This window comes from Gekko japonicus, unplaced genomic scaffold, assembly GCF_001447785.1.
Source record: "Gekko japonicus isolate JY-2015 unplaced genomic scaffold, Gekko_japonicus_V1.1 scaffold3948, whole genome shotgun sequence".
Classification (NCBI taxonomy): Eukaryota; Metazoa; Chordata; class Lepidosauria; order Squamata; family Gekkonidae; genus Gekko; species Gekko japonicus.
In genome coordinates this window covers 73,160-93,350 of record NW_015161528.1, presented here as the reverse complement: position 1 = coordinate 93,350, position 20,191 = coordinate 73,160, and the positions used below count along the sequence as shown (strand labels likewise).

Sequence of the window (20,191 nt, the reverse complement as noted above, 5' to 3'; positions counted from 1 at the left end):
CAGAACTTCCCGCCGGGCTTCTGGGCAACTATTTAACCCCGCCGGCGTGCTGGTCATCATAATAAATGAAGAATTCAGTGGGTTTCATATTACATGGGACTAGGCTAAAATGGCAACACAGTCTCTCTGTCTCTCTTGAACATAGATTGTTATACACCCACTACCTACAATATTGTCCATTGTTAGGAGGTTCTACCACTGTCTTGTGCCTCTGGCCCAGGCCCATTGGGGAGCCCATCCCTAAATCCCACATGGGTCCACCTCCATAGATAGTAACCATGCCTGTGATATCACTAGCTCCTCCGTATGATGTCATTGGGTCCCAGTTCTTTTAATGACTTAGCAATGCCTCTGGCCCAGCCCCAGCCCCCCCCCGGGAAATTGAAAAGTCTACGCCCCTGACCCCAAGGATTTGCTGTTCACCCTGTTGAGGAAATCTGAATTGGGCCGCTGCATGCCTGAAAGCTGCTTAAAAATACTACTAGAAGCTTCCTATGTTGCAAGAGCTTTTTAGTTCAATAGCTTGAAAATTGTGAGAACGAGTCTGATACTTAGAAGCCTCTTTATACATCACTTGCTTTTCTAGCGAAAGTACTTTGCTGTCTATCTCTGTTTGTTCACTGACTTCTGTACTTCCAGGTTTGATACCAAAGATTTCCACCTTGCGCTGCCTTACTACAAGATGTCTGGTCTATCCATGGCTGACATTTTGAAGAGGGTAGATTTGAGCTCTGAGAATGAAGCACACAAGTATGGAAAGGGGTTTATATTTTACTTGCAGCATGTCCTTTATGAAGACACCAATGAGGAGCTGAGTGAAGTAAGTACATAGATTTTCTTTTCTCACTGTTTTTTCCTCCATGAGAAGTGGCCTGCTTGTGTTCCACTACTTTCTTACTTCCGGAGTGGCCCATTTGTGTGAACATTCATGTGATTCAGAAGATCAGGGCTGTGTTATCTTTGTCACAGCGTGTTTCCAGAGCGCAGCTTACAAGACAGGCATCAGGCACCTGGCTGCTGTGTGTTTCACAGGAATCAGTTCAATTTGTGACTATGAAAGTTGTCCAAACATTAGCTTCTGATCTGATTTGTTTTTTAAATTTTGGAAACCTCCATTTACATTTATATTTGTTTCACAATTGCACGCCTTTTCTCTCTACGAGATAGTAAAAGAAGTTTCAGTCCATTTTCCAGGACTGACCTAAATGTTTAAAATACTAAGGTGCATAGACCCCTTCTGTGACCTGGATGGCTGAGGCTAGCCCAATTTCATCAGATCTCAGAAGCTAAGCAGGGTCAGCACTGACTAGTCCTTGAATGGGAGACCACCACGGAAGTCCAGGGTGACTATGCAGAGGAAGGCCATGGCAGACCAGCACTGAATGTCTCCTTGCCTTGAAAACCCTACTGCACTGCCATAAATTGGCTGTGACTTGGCACTTTACAGGTGCTGATTTGTTACACGTACTTCTAGTTGTAGTTCTTGCCTCACGCATTACACAAGTCTAAAGTCCCCAATTCAAAATCTCATCTGCATTATGAGTTGGAAGAGTGCAGGATAGCTAAGGTAAGCCTGTCCTAGCTGTAAAGTGGTGATAATACCATCCTACTCTAAAGACTGCAGAGATAATGTGTGTGGACTGCTTTGAGCAGTTAAGAATAAAAGCTTTATAACTGTTAAATACTGTACATGTGGAAAGGGTTAGTGCACCATATCCTGTAAAGCTGAGAGTGACTTACCTACGACCAGTGTTCCCTCTAAGCTGAGGGTGAACTAGTTCACAGTTCTTTAGCCTCCAGCTCACACATTTTTGTCTTCGCTCAGGAAGGATGGCTCCAGAGCAGGGATGGTGAACCTTTTAGAGACTGAGTGCCCAAACTGCGACCCAAAACCCACTTATTTATCGCAAAGTGCCAACACGGCAATTTAACCTGAATACTGAGGTTTTACTTTAGAAAAAACAACTCATACATTAACTTAAAATGATCCAAACATAGTAAGGAAAGCAATCCCAAATGCTTTCATTTACTTAAAATTATTTGGCAGAGAATTTGACACTTTAATGATGGTCTGGGCCTGGCTGGGGCGATGGCACGCGTGCCCACAGAGAGGGCTCTGAGTGCCACCTCTGGCACCTGTGCCATAGGTTCGCCACCACTGTCTTAGAGGGAGCATTGCTTGTGGCTCCCCAGTAACTAGATGATGAAAGGAGGCTTTTGTGCAGAACTCCTCTGTCAAAAGTATCCCATTTTAAGGTTGTTTTTTCCCCCTGACAATCCCCAGCTCTACTGAGCCTAATAAATGGGCTCTCTTTTTGAATGCATGTGTGTGTTTTGTTTTGTGCCTGTTGCACAGGTGCTACCCCTAAAGAGCTTTGGTTGAATTGCTCAGAATAATTTAGAGGAGAGGGCGCTTGTGTTCAAAACGAAAACTTTGTTGGTGATAACTCTCTGTGCTGCTTTAATTTTACCAGGACTTGGCAGCAAAAGTGCTCCAAATCTTCTACCTGGCAGAGCCTAACCAGATGCCCCACGTTGTCTGCAGCCCGTGCACCAAAAACATGTGTCCTAAAATGGCGATGGACCATCTGGAGAAGGTGGAAATGGTGGTGCCGTCGGTGGTGGTGACCCTCTGCAAGGCTTCTCTGGCTCTGAAGATGGGAGATCGAATCAGATGCCAAAAGGAGCTGGACAGCTATACAGAGGTAGAGGCCACGGATAACAGACCCTTCACCTTCTTGAACTGAGGCTTGAGCCCTCTATGCAGAGCGATTCCCAACAGAGGGAGCCAGCGCTTGTGTCTTGAAGGGCATTCTGTTACCGCTTCACGGTTGTTAAAGAGTCCTTGGGAGCCTTTTTTGGTTTTAGCCTCCAGCCACTTTTCTCCTGCTCCCTGGAAGCGCAACATTGTCTGGGTATTGTGTTGTCTGTCTGTGACTAAGGTTTTGAGAGTCAAAACTCCCTTCATCAGACACAATGGAGGTCTCTAAGTCTTTTTATCCCTGTCAGGAGGTGGGAAGAGTGTTGTAAAGAATGCTTGTAAAGTTAATTCACATGTTCAGAACAGTGGACTCCCCCCCCCCCCCCCGCTGAATAGGGACATAGGATTCTAACGTCATTACAGATGTTAATCTTCTGCCTCCAAGCCATTCCCCTCTGCTGCAGTCAAACTAATTGTACCTTCGCATCTTTTACAGGCATTCTTTATAACACTCCTCCTGCCTTCTGACTGGGATAAAAAGATTCAGAGGTCTCCATTCCTACTTGTATCTGACGAAGGGCCTTTTACTCTTGAAAGCTTATACCCAGACACTCTTGTTGATCTCTTGAGTTGCTACTGGACTCTAATCTAATAGTTAGCAGGGAAAATACTGCTCCCAAGGGAGAAGGGAGAAACACAGACCTGTTCCTGATTTGTGCTTAAGAAATAAGGAAAGTTTCATCTCTACTGACCTACAACCCAGATCCTATTTCACTGTTTATTGAATGTCCTGTCTTGTTGTGTAATCCACCTTGAGTCACAGTGAGAGAGTTGGAGTATAAATAACATAAATAAATAGAGATGGATATAACCTTAGATATGTCAGTGACCAGTTCTGTTGAAGAAATGGGCTGACTTCGGTCTTGCGTGATTTCTTCTCTCCCTCCCTCCTCCCCAGTCTTTTCCTATGTTTTAAACATACAAAGCAGGAGTGAATAGTCATGACTCCTTCTCAGGGTCAATTTAATCTCTGTTAAGTAAATCTGGGAACATAAGGGATGCCTTGGTGAATCAGCATTCTTAGTCCAGCGTTCTTTTCAAAAACTGAAGCAACCAGCCAGTGCTCAGTGGTCTATAGTGAAAACTGGCCATTATTCACCACTAGTAGACTTTGGTCTCTTTTCTGTCTACTCCTGCTGCAGCCACAATCCAGGAAAGTATGTAGAGAGAGCCCCACACACAGAGAAGCCTTTGCATCTTCCCCAAACAGCCCTTCTCCTGCACAACTTCACACATAGAGGGTTTCTGGATCAGGGGCTGCTATGGGTAAGAGTTCTGAATCAAGGCACTGAAAACAAGGGAATGTGGGGAAATGTACTTGGAAAGACCTCAGATTCTCAAGGAATGTAAACAGTCTAGATGTTGATTGTAGTAATAAACTCAGAGCTGATTGACCTTTGGGTCCTTTAAACTTGTTTTGAGAATACCAATGGCCAAATAAATGTGTAACATCTCTTATGAATTGAATCTGTTCCCTGCAATGGGAGTCCTTTCAAGGACTTTATTTACATATTTATTGAAAGGAAATCCAGGCATTTGATGTTTCATATTTATTGAAAGGAAATCCAGGCTGATTGTTCAAATCAGCTTTTATAGAAGCCAAAATCTAGCACAGCTTTTTACTTTTGTTGTTGTTGTTGTTTGTCTGCAGATGATCCTGGTGTGTGGTTTTATTGTGGAACCAAGACTCCTGAGGCAGCAAATTAAAGGGCAGATTAGCCCAACTGAACTCGCCGTCTACCTGCGGGAGACGAGACCTGGATTTCTTGTGGCTTCAGTACTGGCTTTACATGAGAACAGTAAAATGGAATTGGAAGAAGCAGACTCTTACATCAAGGTCAGCTACTAGGCATTTTTGCTGCTTTTATAGTTGGAACTTCCAAAATAGCATAGTTCCCATTCCTTGACTTCATAATTAGAGGACAAGAAGCTACATAAAAAGTTTGAGTCATTCTTCTCATACAAGTCCTGAAATAGCAAGAGGGTAACTTCAGTGAATGCAGAAACTCACCTTTGGAGTTTAACCAAAAGAGCTGACTCTCGATTGTAGTGGCTCTCAAGCTTTAGCAACCCAGGGAAAACCCATCTTTTGGGGGGGGTTGGAAGATTCCCTGCTTCAAGCATGACTGTATTCGTCTCATACAGAACCCAAGATCTAGTGCCTTGGATTGGCGCGCACTGTGGTACTTCTCTCTGGACAAGCTGTGCCTAACCATTCCTCATTATGTCCTCATGAACATGGACACCTGATATGTGAATACAGTGTTTGCAGTTCTGGTGGCAGCCATTCCCATGATTGTGGAGAATGGAAGAAATCTCATTGCCATTATGAGAGTTGTTTGACCTGGTTTGCATGATAAGGTGGTCTGTGCAGATTCATACTTGGCATAAGTCGGGTCTTCTTTGAGCTGTGCTCGGTACATTGATTCAAGTGTGTAATTAAGCTCTCCCTGGTGATCCAAATATAATGGGATCCATTTGCATAAACAAGATATGCTGAACATCAACCACAGTTTAAATAAGACAAAAATCTAATAGGAGCAGGAGACAAAGACTTTATTCCGAATTGTCAATCCCGCTTCATTTCAATCTTGATCTCATGAAAGAGCTGATAACAGCATTTTTGCAATTGTCTGCCACAAGGGGGTTATATTCCCCTTGTTATGCCAATCGCTTTATTTACAGCAGATGGCTAACTAAATTTGCCAAAGTTTACGGAGGTTCTGCCAGCCCTAGAGAGTACCAGTGATGGAGACGAGACTGGTGTTTTTCCAAAACAAATTGTCTTTTTACTGAGCAATATCGAAATCACATACACACAAAATCAGTCTCACATTCACATACAATCAAGTTCCTTTAGAGTTACAGAAAGATATCAAGATAGTTTCTCATTTACTTAGCGGTAGGTAGGTATCGGTTTATACTTGCCTGTTCCTGAAGTCTTGTCTGATGCAATGTAAGATAGGGGAAGAAAGTAATACCTAGGGGTGTTAACTAAATCACACTTGCTAGAACCAGCCAGCAAAGTATGGATCTCTTTGGCTGCAGTCCAAGAGATCTAGGATGGCCAAAGGGTTGTTTGATAGAGCTGGACTTTAGGGGTAGAAAAGAAGACGGAGGACGTTGAGAAGGGATATGGCTAGCAAAGACCTAAAGTTTGGTCTTTACTTTTATAGTTGAATCTCCAGGTGGGTGGCACCTTGCCAAACTGTAATCCCACCTACTTACAAGTCCATCCCATGACCTCCCTCATTGGTGCAAGTAGAAAGGGGCAGGTATTCTATGGGTTGGGCAATATTTGAAACTCTACACTCTATCTCATGGAACACCATCTGGCCAGGTGTGAAGTCTCGGCTTCCTGTGCCTTCCTTGATGTGTAGATGGATCTTGGCTTCACCAGGCAGACAAGTCACCATCAACAGGAAACGGCAATTCAGATGCAGATCAGGTCCATGTTCTGCATGGCATCTAGTCTCCTCAGCAATGGGGGAATTTCTTCTCCTTGGTTGTTGCCTCTGCCAACAATGGCTAACATGTGCTTCTTCTTCCCATAAGGCTTTGAGCTGAATGTGTGCAGACTACATTAACATGAAATGCAGGCAAGTGTTCCCTATGTGAAATCTCTCACAGTAGGAGATGCAAACAGCTTCCTCTAGGTCTATGGTATATAGGTGTGTGCACAGTCCATGTGTTGTGTGTGTAAGCAGATATAAAACCATAAATTAGTCCATTTCTCAACACCCTGTTAGAATTAATCAGACTGCATTGGGATCTACACATGGGGCTGGATCACACGGATCATTTCCATGAGCAAAGGTGGGGGGGTTGCCAGTTCATCCCTCCTCCAACTTCCCATTCTTGCTCTTCCAGGTGTGTGTGTGTGGGGGGGGGTCCTCTGTCTCTCAGGAGCAGTGTTTTGAGGGGTCTTTTGCACTGCATGCAGCAGGAGGGGGCAGGAAAGCATAGAGGTTGTGCGCTGCTGACAAGGGAAGATTTGTATCAGGACCCAAGCCACTGGAATAAATCCTTCTATATCCTGCACCTGTTAGATTTGTGTTTCCCCCACCCCCTCCTGTTTTGTAGTGCGCTATCCCTGTGCTCTGTTTTATTTACAAGAACGGGTTAAATGTTCTTCTGGGAGCAACTCCTTGATGTCTTTTTTCCTTTCTACTACTTTGGAAAGCAGATGCTGAGTGCCAAGGATGGAGACAGTGTTCCCCAGCTCTTAGTGGACTTCTGGGAAGCTCTCCTGGTAGCTTGCTTCCAGGAAGAAGTTGTGCAGAAACTGCATTTTAAACTTGCTTCTCAGTATGTTTGGAGGCTGTGTAGGAAGGAGTTACCCGATACTAAACCGCTGAAAACCACAGAAGATCTGGTAAGGTGCCATTTGTATTGAACTACCTGCAAATGCTTATCAAAAGCCGTAGGGTTCTTATTCATGCCCCTCCTGCACTGATGTTTGAATCTGCACTGAACCCATGCTGTCATCTGAAACAAATAATCTGCAAGTGCATCAGCTTTCTTCAGAGGGGAAAAACCTGGATATTTAAATAAATGCTTTTTAAAAGCTCTCCAGATTTTTTGTCAAGGAAAACTGAATTCTATCAAACAAATCCGGCAAATTGTGGGTGCAATCCCTCCTCCTCCTCAGGAAGCAGTTTTTCTCCAGGCCAGTTTGGCCAGGGATCCTGGAGGTGGGTTGTTTTTTGTTTGTCTGTTTTTTGCCATCTTCTGGGCATGTGACGGGTCACTGGGGGTGGGGAGGTATTTGTGAATTTCCTGCATAGTGCAGTCCCTCCCAACTCTGATTCTATGATTCTTCTAGATGGGCAGCTGCATGCAGGAGGAGATACTTAAAGGTTCAGGGGAATACATTCCCCAGCCCTCCTTGGCTTAGAGGTCAAAGGTCTGCATGCATTTCCCACATGTAGTCCTCTTTCTCCCTGCTTCTCACCAGGGCACGGTACGCAGGTGACCATCTCAAGTTGCAAAGAAAGTGACGAAAACCAGAATATGCTCATTTTTATATAATATTTGTTTCTTCTGATGATGAAGAAAGATAAGGATTTGTGCTCCCAAACATTATCCTTGCTCATGCAAAACACGGCATTGCTTACATTTAGGTTTTGACTAAGTGCATTGACACCAGGCATTGCTCATACTTTTTTGTTGTTGCTTTTGTTATTGTACTTTTCAGGCTTGATTTTGCAGACCACAGGGGCTAGAAAATTGCTTTTATCTGACTGCAAGCTGCAATCAAAAGAAGCACTAAGTTGCTCAGTCCTATGTTTGTGTAATGTATATTCAGGAGCACAGCATACACAGAGCCTTTGTCCTTAATAATTGTCCATGTAAAGGACAAAACTCCCAATGAATAGTTCTAATATAGGTTTCCCCCCCTTATTATTGTACCTTTACAGAGGAACTAAGGAAAGTAAGAATTTTTTAAATGTTCTAAATACAAACCACAACTAACCTGGAGGGCTGAGCAGTGTAAAAAGCATTAAAGGTAAAGGTTTCCCTTGCTCGAAAGCTAGGGGTACGGTGCTCATCTCCGTTTCCAAGCCAAAGAGCCAGCGCCGTCCAAAGACGTTTCCATGGTCATGTGGCCGGCATGACTAAACGCCAAGGTACATGTAACGCTGTTACCTTCCGACCAAAGCGGTTTATCTACTTGCAATTTCTTGCTTTCGAACTGCTAGGTTGGCAGGAGCTGGGACCAGAGACGGGAGCTCACTCCGTCATGCGGCACACTCGGGTCTCGAACTGCTGAACTACTGACCTTCTGGTCTGCAGTTCAGCGTCTTAACCACTGAGGCACCACAGCCCCTATTTTTTTAAAAAAAGCATTACTTCACCTTAAATTTAGCTTTGCATAAATTGGGAATGGAAGTGGAAGTTGAACCAAAACCTTCATCTGTGTTAGCTTCATTTTTGGTCTGCCTTTCTTGAAGAGACTCAGAGTAGCCTGCTGTTTTTACTTGTATTGGGAATAGATCAAGATGGGTAGCCATGTTAGTCTATCTGTAGCAGCAGAAAGAAGCAAGAGTCCAGTAGCAGACTAACAACATTTGTGGCAGGGTATGAGCTTTTATGGGTCGCTGCTCACTTCTTCAGATAGATCTTTAAGGTGCTACTGGACTCTTGCTCTTTTCTACTACTTGTATTGGGTCTGGGATTCAAAATGGCCAGCACCAATACCGGCATTTGCTTCACTAGTCCCCAGTGCCCCTGTAAAAAGCAGTCCACCTCTAGGGTGAGACACTCTGCAGCTGTCCTCGTACTTGCTGCTGGAGATCAGAGCATCCAGACGCTGTTAAGAAACAAAGTGGCTCATTTTCAGAGTACTGTATAAAAGGTCAATTTCAAGAGTGCTTGAAATCCCAAGGCTTTCATCCCCACTGAATTACTTCAGAAACTTTTCTGACTGAGGAGGGGCTTGCATCAAACTCTACATAACAGTTCTATTTTTGTTGTCTTCAATTTAATTTGCTTCATTGGAATAATTTTTAAGTGGGATTTGGAAAAGAAACTTCAAATTACATATAATACAGGAAAGTCTCTGTAAGTTTCTTTTATCCTTTTCCCCCCCACAGGTAAATTCCTGTTGTCATTATGGGCTTATTTTTCCATGGGTTTCATTCATGATGTCATTAGCACCTCCTTCAGAACAGAACTCTTCTGAAGACCTTTCAAAATTACAGGTATGACTTCTTACTTCCATCTTCTTCTCTGTGGTTTATTCTCTCAGTCACCACACAAATAGAGGATTACTGTGTGGTGAGGCTTTTCAGTCACACAGCACCTGAACAGAGCTGTTTCCCACCCAAAGCAGCTACGCACATTTGGCACACCAGTGTAACGCCTGCCTTGGCTGCAGACCTTTGGGGTGCTAACTAAGCACCTGCAAGTCTCACAATTGATTTCTTCTTTAAACCAAGCCCCGGTGTCTGCAAGACAGAGGGATGGGATCGGCTTGTGTGACAAGAAGATTAGACACACAACTTGTTTCTCATGGGAAGCTGGGGAGGCCATGCTGATGAGCTGAACTTGGCGTCCTGTAAGAGTCCTAGCTGACTCTTAAATGGCCAGAAGACGTGTGATGAATTAAGTGGGTTAGTGGCAGTTTTCAAAGGCATACGACGTGGATGTTCTAAAACATCATATGTGTAAACTCTGATTTTAAAGTATCATTCCAATTTTTATTTCCCCCTACTTGACAAGTACAAGAAATTGCTTGAGAAATGCAACTAATATATAAAAGGAGCAGCAGCTTCTTCTGGGCCTAGGGCAGGGGTCACTGGGAGAGCGGGGGAGGGGGGGTAGCTGTAAATTTCCCTTCATTGTGCATTGGGTTGGACTAGATGACCATTGGGATCCCTTCCAGCTCTATGTCTCTGTGTTTCCACTGAACTGAAGCAGAAACTTCTAGTCTCTTTCGGCCTTTGTACAACTGCATTCCTTAAGTGCAACTCCCTGAAAATAAGACCCAGGGACAAATACCTGACTGATGTAAGCAGGCTTAGTATCAGGCTGAAAAGGCTGCAAGCGAAACTCCTCCCTTCAAAGAGGAGCTACCACTAGTTGAGTACTTGTTTATGTAAAATTTTCAAAGCTGAAGAAACAAATTGGTGCAGAGGGAAAAGAATCTTTAATAATTGTACAACCCCTACACTTTTTGCACGTGGCTTCATCAGGAAGAATCTACTTTAAGATTCTTTTTCGTTCAGACCCTGTACATATACTTGCTGTTTAAAAATTAAACTCACAATGCAGTTATCACTGACGGAGTATTTAAGTGTATGTATGGGAACTGAACTAAAAAGAATCTGAAACACTATTGTGTTGAACTGCAGTGCTATCTGCCCTTGGCTCATAGTTTTTGTTTTTAACTATTTATTGTGAAATGTTTTAATTCCTATTGTGGACTTGTTGTTGTGATCCACTCTGAGCCTGCTCATGGAGAGGGTGGAATACAAGCCAAAATTAATAAATAAAAAGTAAATTCCCTGACAAAGCTGCATGCAAAATGCATAGAGGCTGTACAATTATTAAAGATTCTTTTCCCCTCTGCACCAATTTGTTTCTTCATCTTCCTCTTCCTTCTAATATATGTAAAATTCTCACTCACACAAATTTATTTTTGGTGCTGTTGTTTTGCAGAGATTAAGACTTCCATTGAACTCTAAACTAGGTGGTTGAAATAATATAGACAAGCACAGGTGTGACAAATTGTTTCCCCGGTTTTTCCCCTGGGTAAGATCAGTCATGGTGCAGCTGCCTTCAGGCTTACTGTGAACAAGCCAAATGCAGAACCTGTATTTGCAGCGTTCTCCTTCTTATGGAGGTTAGCTCACTGTACCTTTGCAACTTCTTATTGCATCTTCTTATCTTGTTGATCGGATTGTTAGTCCTACTTTACCTGTCTGACGCAACAGTTGGCAGTAGCCCACACTCACTTTGAGTGAACTGATCACTGTTTGGATACAGCTGAGACACGTTGAAGTATCATATCTCAGAATTTATTGTTAGTGAGAATTTATTCACAAGAAGATTGTGTACAATTCAAAAGAGAGTAACTACAGAATACTGGATTGTAAACATACCCCATAAATACTGTGTTACAATTTATTATTGTAAGGATTTCAGTTAGAAAATAATTTATATAGTTGCAAGATCCTCAAATACATGGGTGAAAACCTGTAAATTAGAATTGTTAATGTAATGTACTATTGGATACATGTATACTTTTGGTAGAATACATTAAGGTTTTATTCATCGTGGTGAGTGTTGTTCATTTGCGGTTTTAATCCACCGCAAACCTGGTTTTGTTAATTTCATCTGTTTTACATCTTAAAAACTGATTATTTTGTCCCTCGGTGATAACTGCATTGTGAGTTTAATTTCTAAAGCTCTGTAGTTTTTCCTGACCTGGATAGCTCAGGCAGGCCTGATCTCATCAGATCTCGGAAGCTAAACAGGGCCACCTTGGCCAGTATTTGGATGGGAGACCTCCAAGGAATACCAGGGTCAGGAGGCAGAGGCAGGCAATGGCAAGCCACCTCTGAATACCCATTGCCTTCAAGCCCCACTAGGGGTCACCAGAAGGCAGCTTGACTTGATTGCTAAATAAATAAAGTTCTATAGTTGTTTCCCCCCTCTTGTCACACATGCCCGGTCATTTTTGCTATCTTTTTTCAGTCTCTCTTATGCAGCCCACACATCGATATAACGTGTATTCTGTCATTTCTGGAAACCCTTCCCGACGACACCATTTCTGGTCTAAGCATCCATATTCTTTGCAATACACGGTTAGGGCAGTACGAGACAGCCATCAACAGGCTCTTGGAGAGGTGCCCTGAAACAGTCATCCCTTATGCCCAGCATGAGTTGAAAGATGAGCATCAGGTAAGCTGTGGTACTTGATTTCAGCCTTTGCTTTGTTCTCCATTGCCTTTGTTGATTAACCTATACCCAGGGACCACAGCAGGTTTGCGTTCTGAGAAACAGGGCGAGTTACTTCAGGACATTTAACAAACTTGTGCTTTCAGTAGACATAAACCTACTTTTTCAGGGGGGGTTTCTGAATGCTCATGGGTATGAAAGATGCACTGAAGGTTGTGTGAAATAGGTGTACTTCCCAGAACACCTTGAAGCCAGTCTTATTTCTGAAAACAAACAAAAGCACACACCACAATCGTCCAGTGAAAGCCGAAGTAGATGTCCCCTGGAAACAAGTTTGGGAACCTAAGTTTCAGCTAAATGGCCACACAGAGGCATGGAAGGGAGCGCATGTGTTTGTCACATCACGAGGGAATGCAGCTGGTGAGGAGCTTGACTCCAGGAGCAAAGAGGAAGGCTAGATCCAAATGCTGTTGTGTGTTGCAGTGTTCAAAGCTTTAAGCGGTGCCTGGTGCCTTTAGTTAAAATCCACGTGTCATTGGATACTGAACTATTGTAATCATACACCTCCCAGACATTCCTGTCCAGACAGGAAAATGGAGGCCATGAACAATTACTATAGTGTAGTATCCAGTGACATGGAATCTACCGAAGGTCTTGCACCACTTAAAGCTTTGAATTGGAGAGGTGCTCTTTGCACAGTACATTAATTCTGACTTCAGTCATCAAGGTGCCACAGCATTTTTTTGTTTCAAGCCAATAAAACTCCTGATGTCTTAGAAAGTGACATAGTTCACATATGTGCCAACGGTTGCCTTTATTATTGATGGATATCTTGTTCCATCTGCACCAGTTGTAGGCCAGCCTATAAGCATACATAGCGCAGGTGTGAGATTCAGTAACTGAATGTTGAATTTGGCTTCCTAAATGTAAGGGGTGGGAAGCAGGTTTTTAAGCTCTCAAAACTAAGAACAGATGTTGGTAAGATCTATGGATCTCAGAAGTGTTAGTGGAGGAAGGTTTCCAGGACACATAATCTATGCAGGACTTGGAATCCAGCTTTCCTTGTCATGCTTTCTATCTGTCTTCATGAAATGATTCTGCCATTACCCAAGTGGTCTTGCTTTCCCCCCCTCTGGAAACTTTAGTGGAACTAGAGAGCCAGCGTGGTTCAGGGGTTACAGTGTTGGACTGGGATCTGAGAGACCCAGGTTCAAACCATCACTGTTCCATAAAAGCTTCCTGGGTGACCTTGGGCCTGTCATATTCTCAGTCTAATCTGCCTTGCAGGGTTTGAGTCCCCACTGCGGAAGAAGGCCAGGATATGAATAAAGTAAATATTCTTATCAGTTGTAGAGTCTTGTCATAGGATATAAACAACGACAAAAATATTCAAGACTCTCTGTTTAAGATTCTGGTTTTTACTATGTTGGTTTTGGTTTTTTGAATTGCATACTAAGCAGTAGAGAGAGTTCATATGCAATATGTATACTTTGGAATTGAGTCCATGTGTGAATATTCTCTCAAGTAGCCACATATAGGATTGCAGTTGTTGATGACTGCTAATACTGACTTTCTCTTTGGAACTTTCTTGTGACATAGGCTCTGTGGTGGAAAAAACTCCTTCCTGAGCTCTGCAGAAGAACCAGATATGCCGGAAATAACTATCCTGTCCTCCTGTCTTCTCTGAAAGGTAAGGAATGTTTGTTTGTTTTGCAGCTTTATGCATTTGATGGTGTTCTGCCATGCATTTAAAAGCCCTTTGAAGTACAGAGGATGTTGCAGATGACTGGAACTTCCAGTGCTTGTGTTGGATTATAGGATGCTGGGACTGTGCATCTGGGTGAGCCATCTCCCTAAGCACAATATTGGGGGGGGGGATTATTAAAAGCTTAGTAGGAATGAATCTTCATGGTAATGTGTTGTGCTAACCCGGCTGGGTATGTGTGGGTGGGTCTACTTCTTACAGAAACATTATCGGTCCTCGCCATGAAACTGGAACTGAGGGACTTCCTAAACGTTCTGCCCGAAGATGGTCATGCAGCTTTTTTCCTGCCACACCTCCTTCAATGCAGCAGGAGGAGACAAGTGACCTGAACACCATGAAAAGCAGTGTGTGACCTCCAAGAACCTTGGCAAGAACACCTTCCAGGAACTGGACCAAAAGGCCTTTCTTTTGCAAAGCAATTGTGAATAAAATGGCCCATGATGCTCAGAGTTTGAAGAAAAGCCACTTATGTTTGGAGGAAACCTTTCAACATTGCTGAGGATACATGTAGGGGTGCGACTCTAACATATCCTTGTGTATACAGGAAGAGTATAGGGTTTACTCTTGGCCTGGATCAGGTGTGGCTTGAAATTCACATGAAGGATGCTCATAACCTTGATGCAGATTTGTAAAGCATCCTTATTTCCATTGATTGTGGTTACTACTTTCCAGTGCTTTTTAGAACGCTGTTTACACTGTGCAGAATGCTGGACAAAATCTTTCAGTAGGTAGGTGGTCCAAATACACTCTCACGCTAGGGATACAATTGCAAACAAAGCCATTTTTCTGAGCCATCAGTGTGCGGTGCAGTTATGTCCAACCACCAAAACTTCTGAATAGCTCAGTGGCATCAGCCAGGAACTTTTCCATACCCAAGGACCAGTAAGTTGCTGAAAACACAGCTCTGATTTGCAGTACGTGAGCTGGGTGAGCATGCAGCAGATTGTATCCAATAGTGGCTTGTTCCTGCTTCAAGAGTTATTTCTAAGGAGGCGTCCCTCCCATTCAGTCGCAAGAACCCGCCACTGAGGCTGTCGTAAGCATTATTAGACCAGACCTCTTTTTTCCTCTGCCTCCTGACAATCACTTGAACCAAAGAGTATTGCACAGATTTTTGCACAAAGGGTGGTAAGTGCTATTGTTTTATTCTGCCTCCAGTCTCTGTCCTGTACATAAGGAAGCATCTTCTAAGGTGGTTTATTCTTCAGCATTTTTAAGCATACTGGCCACCAGAGGTGTTACAATTCTCAGGGGCTGGACGCGCCATTTGTATTGAGTATTTGTTTTTTGTTTTTTAAAGACTTAAAAAATCACTTGGCATTGGATGTTTTTATAGCGTATTCTACCCAGCCACTGGGCTTTAGTTTTTATAAGTTTTTCGGTGATGCGAGAACTATAGTGGAGGTAGCAGCACCCTCACTTTTGAGTTGTAGCACTACCTGGGAACAAATGGTGAGCATCTGCAAATGAGAAAAAGTAAAGTCCAAGCAGGAGTTCTAATAATCATGTGTGATGAGACATGTATTAAAGCATGCATTATACTGCAATTGTAAAACTTTGGTTCATATTTAATTGGCTCAGTCATTTTGGACAGATGGAAAAACAGAAGTTGACCACCTTGTTTGAATGCTTTAGAAACATTAGTCTGGGGGGGGGGGGGGGGGGAGGTTTAGCCCAGCCACACTGGCTCCTGTTATACATATGCGTGCATGGGGCACCCAAATTAGCATCCTGAGTTTAGTGAGCAATATTAAGCCCATTCACAAAATAGACAGTAATAGAATTGTGAATTGGTATGACATCCCTGTCCATGGCAATAACTTCCGAGTCATGAAAGGACTGGTCACTACCTAACTGTCTATGAACAAAAAAAGGGAAACAAACTTAACCCTGAAAACTAGGATCAAGAACCTTAAAAGGTAAGTCAAACTGAGTAGAGGGCCAACAATTAAAACTTAATGTATAAATAATATGTAAAAATACATGTATTTATTTATAACGAATTTAAAAACATATAAAGAAGAAGAGATTGGGTTTATACCCTGCCCTTCACTACCTGAAGGAGTCTCAGAGCAGCTTACAATCTCCTTTCCCTTCTCCTCCACACAACAGACACCCTGTAGGGTAGGTGGGGCTGAGAGAGCTCTTTCAAGAACAGCTCTGACAGAACTATGGCTTGCCCAAGGTCATCCAGCAGCTACAAGTGGAGGAGTGGGGAATCAAACACCGGTTCTCCTAGATTAGAGTCCACGCACTTAACCACTACACCAAACTGGCTCTCAGGGGCCCAATCACACCTCATATTAAAAATCCAAAATCATATATACACAAGGGCCAAGGGACTTGACCTGATGCATTTTGGCCTGTTAGGGCTGCCTTCAGAGGTCAAACACAATGAGGAACATATTGGCTTATAATACATAATAGAATACAATTACTGTATTTTTCACTCTATAAGATGCACTTCCCCCCCCCCAAAAAAAAGTGGGGGGGAAGTGTGCGTCTTATGAAGCGAATACTGCCTTCTTCCCCCCCCCCCAAAGCCCACGGGAGCCCATGGGAAGGCTTGAAGACTTACATTTGAAAGGACACGTTCTCAGGTCCATTAAGCATATAAAAACCAAAGTAAACCAAGAGCTCCAAGAGGACCAAACTAAATCACACAGAAATTAAGGGTAGAGCAGACTGTTTCATTGGGAGGGGGGGAGAAGGCTGAAAGGGGCTTGGATCTCCAAGCCCCGTTCAGCCTTCTCCCCCCCTAGCTCCTTTTTAACAGCTGGTGGGGTAATTCAGAGCTTGGGGAAAAAGCAAACATACACAGAGGCTTTCATTTTCTGTCCCTTCCCATTTTTTCTTCCCCTTTCTTTGCTCCCTTTCTTTTCCTTTCTCCAATTTCTTTCTTTCCCTTTCCTGCCTTCTTTCCCTTTCTTTCTATCCCCTTCCTTCCTTCCTGCCTTCCTTCCTTCCTTCCCCCCCTCTCTTTTTTAAGCTATAACCAGCTTAAATAAAGGCTAACAGTCAATAAACACAAAGAGTGCAACAGAACAAAGTTTGAGTTTAGTGGCACCTTTAAGACCAACAGAGTTTAATTCTGGGTCTTAGCTTTCATGTGAATAAACTTTGTTGGTCTTAAAGGTGCCACTAAACTCAAACTTTGTTCTGTTGCACTGGAACAGATATTCTTAAGTACCACTGCTAATGAAATATTGAGCTGCTATCCTACCTTAAGCATGTGTGGACAGGAGGTGTTGGGTGTACCCTAATAATTTGTGAAGTCTTTTGTACAGTGTAACCCTATTGCCTGTGTAAAAGAGCCCTCTTGAATCATTCTGGTTTGCATAGGCTTCTCTCCCCACTGAACAGCAGCAGATGAGGCACTTTTTCCTGTTTTCCTCCTCTAAAAACTAGGCGCGTCTTATGGAGCGAAAAATACGGTATACAGCATGGATACAAAAGAGACCAGAAAGGAATTGCTGTAAAAAATAAAAAGCCATGTGAAATTAAATACGTATAATAAAATGGATAGATAAACAGTGTATTTATTTTCATGTGTTTTTTTATTTTTTACAGCAATCCCTTTCTGGTCCATTTTGTATCCATGCTGTATAATCGTATTATGTATTATGATATAAACCAATGTGTTCCTCATTGTGTTTGACCTCTGAAGGAAGGCCCTAACAGGCCGAAACGCATCAGGTCATGTCCATTGGCCCTTGTGTTTATGTGATTTTGGAATTTTTACATGAGATATGATTGGGCCCCTATATGTTTTTTAATTCTTTATAAATAAATACATGTATTTTTACACATTATTTATACATTAAGTTTTAATTGTTGACCCTCCACTCAGTTTGACTCACTACCCAACTGAATCATTCCTGAATATTGCAGTATTGCAATAAAGCCTTCCACTGTGGGGACTCATTGTGACCACAGATGCTGTTGCATCAATGCAATAACACCTAATGCAGCACAATTTGTGTTGCGTTCTCCTTTTTCACTGCATGGATTAAGTCTATCACCTCCCTGTATATAAGACCATGCAGAAGCTATATTTTGTACTTAAAGATATGAAGTGACATGGCTGCATAGTAGAGTAGACTTACCAAGCACAGGATGCCATGGAAGCTAGAGTGATGGAAGCTACTTTGTCCATTGAGTGGTTCTTCCTTACTTAAAGAGCCTGGTGCGAAAGAAAGTTTTTTAAAAGGCACCCTCCTTGAGCCACTCCGGTGCCCAGTTTTGTGCAGTCAGGCTTTGAAAACACAGGTCCATCTGCAAGTCTGTCCTGACAAATGACATCTAGCACCAGGCAAGCTGCTGTTCAGCGCACGTTCGGTTTGGCTCACAGCCCTATGCTTGCCTGGCTCTGCTGCTAGACAAATGCCTGGTGCTGTCAGAGCTGCTACTCTGTGAGAATGCAGCCAGCTCAAGGGCGGGCATAGCTGCTCTATAAGTTCCCTGCTGTTCCCTGACCATATGCGGTTGAATAATGCCCTGCATGCTGAAAAAGGCCTTCCTGGTGTCCATTTCCAAGCACCCCGTACATTTGATTCCCACTCTAATCCTTTGTCTATGTATTTTCTTAACCCTAAATGTTATTCCCAAATCTTAACGCATTCACAGACTAGCTTCAGTTTAGGTGTTTTGGGGGGGGTATCAAGCTTAAGGGATAAGGTTTATTCACTTTTCCTATGGACCTGCCCCATCTACTAAGCCCTCGGCACAGGCAGCAGGGACTGGGCAGTGGGCTGCCAGAAACCCTTTTTAAAAAGCAGGTTGCCTTGTTTTTGGCATGTTTCCTATTGGCCTTACTGGAATTCCAAATGTGCAGGTGTTCTGATATTTGTTTCTCTAAACTGATCTCTGCTTCTTAGTTTTGGAGAAAACCTTTCGTGAATTTATTTAAGACATTTCTATCCCACTTTATCTCCTGGGGCTCAAGGCAGCCAACAAGGTAGCAGCTAAGTTACAAAGACATAAATCATAATCCAGTTTAAAGAATTAAAACTGATTAAAAGACCCAATTTAAAAGCATTCAGAGTTAGAACACAGAGGAGATCCACAAACTCACAGCCGAGTCTGCTCGAAAAATTTGCCCACCACCACATGCTCTCTGTCATCAGACTACTTTACAAAAGTATACAAAGCATTTACAAATATATATCAAAATTAAGGGCTCCTAATCTGAGGTTAGAAGCTGTACCAGCTTTCTTATATGAACGTAACGCCCCCCCCCCCATTTAACTACTCTGATTTGAGGGTTATTACCACTGTTTCCCAGTTAGGTGGAACAGGGATACCACGATGAATGTAACATTTTCAACCACTGGTTATTCCTTACCTTCTCTTGGGAGCACTGTGTAGGTAGTCTCCATCCCTGCATGGATATGATCAGTCACATGGCAGTGCAATAACCATGTCCCAGGATACTTTGGGAACATTTCAACAGTTTGAAATGTCCCAGGGAAAAGATCAAAGACATCTGTTCGGTAAGTCCTGGTTTGCTTTTAAGGCAAAACAAAAGCATCCTGTGTCAGTGATGATTCAAGTAGGCAATTGCTAATTAATTGGAACAGGTAAGACCAATAAAACAGGTCCAGATTTTTTTATTTATTGTGTGAATGATAATGAGTATGTAAAATTGCCAGTAAAAAGAGATACAAATGAATTTTTTTGTCTCCCATTCATAATTCGTTAAATTTCATATTCAGTCATCTGTATTAAGGGCCAATCCCACTTCTTGCCAGTCTAAAGGTGAAAACTGTGTAGAGGGAGTGTGATAACCATTGAAACATTTTGGAAAATGGGGTTGAAGACTGTGAACCTTCATCTCCACCTCTGTATTGCTTTCCTTCCCCTTTCGGTACTGAGCAGCAATTGCTGTCCTACCTCAAGACCAACAGACTTGTAGATATATAGGGTATCAAGACACTTACCAGAGTCACATGGTCATACTGTGCTGAGAGTGAAGCACTGGGTCAAAAGATACCTCAGTAGTCACAAGATCAATGAGCATGCTTGTTTATGGAAGCCAACAATTTAGAAGGCCCTAATTCAGGGTAGAACACATGCTGTGTGTTTATAAGGCCACGGGCCCAATTGTCAAATGGATCTTGGAGAGCCTGTTCAAGGAAAAGTATCTTACTGAAATCTCTGCAGAGCTGCTGCTAATCAGAGATGACACTATGGGGGCTGGTGGTTTTGGCAGCATTTGAAACCTTCCTCCATTCAGTTGACTTGGAGTCAACTTGGCATCC

At 42.9% G+C, this 20,191-nt stretch overlaps 2 protein-coding genes across 3 annotated transcripts in view; one reads left to right on the top strand and one right to left on the bottom strand.

Moving 5' to 3' along the window:
• The window catches only part of HPS3 (Hermansky-Pudlak syndrome 3), a 34,203-nt gene extending 19,921 nt beyond the window's left edge, over window positions 1-14,282 (top strand). Inside the window, exons 10-17 of the mRNA XM_015429266.1 lie at window positions 640-820; window positions 2,475-2,705; window positions 4,413-4,598; window positions 6,948-7,136; window positions 9,358-9,465; window positions 11,963-12,169; window positions 13,766-13,856; window positions 14,133-14,282. Coding sequence (XP_015284752.1) covers window positions 640-820; window positions 2,475-2,705; window positions 4,413-4,598; window positions 6,948-7,136; window positions 9,358-9,465; window positions 11,963-12,169; window positions 13,766-13,856; window positions 14,133-14,260 — 1,321 coding nt within the window. The 3' untranslated portion in view covers window positions 14,261-14,282. The remainder of the gene's footprint in view (window positions 1-639; window positions 821-2,474; window positions 2,706-4,412; window positions 4,599-6,947; window positions 7,137-9,357; window positions 9,466-11,962; window positions 12,170-13,765; window positions 13,857-14,132) is intronic.
• Window positions 14,283-15,290: 1,008 nt separating this feature from the next.
• The window catches only part of CP (ceruloplasmin (ferroxidase)), a 58,584-nt gene continuing 53,683 nt past the window's right edge, over window positions 15,291-20,191 (bottom strand). Inside the window, exons 18-20 of one of the 2 annotated variants that reach the window (XM_015429264.1) lie at window positions 19,276-19,438; window positions 18,038-18,114; window positions 15,291-15,391 (exon numbers count right to left, since the gene is read on the bottom strand). In XM_015429264.1, coding sequence (XP_015284750.1) covers window positions 15,299-15,391; window positions 18,038-18,114; window positions 19,276-19,438 — 333 coding nt within the window. In that variant the 3' untranslated portion in view covers window positions 15,291-15,298. The remainder of the gene's footprint in view (window positions 15,392-18,037; window positions 18,115-19,275; window positions 19,439-20,191) is intronic. The other variant, XM_015429265.1, reaches the window with a different exon arrangement.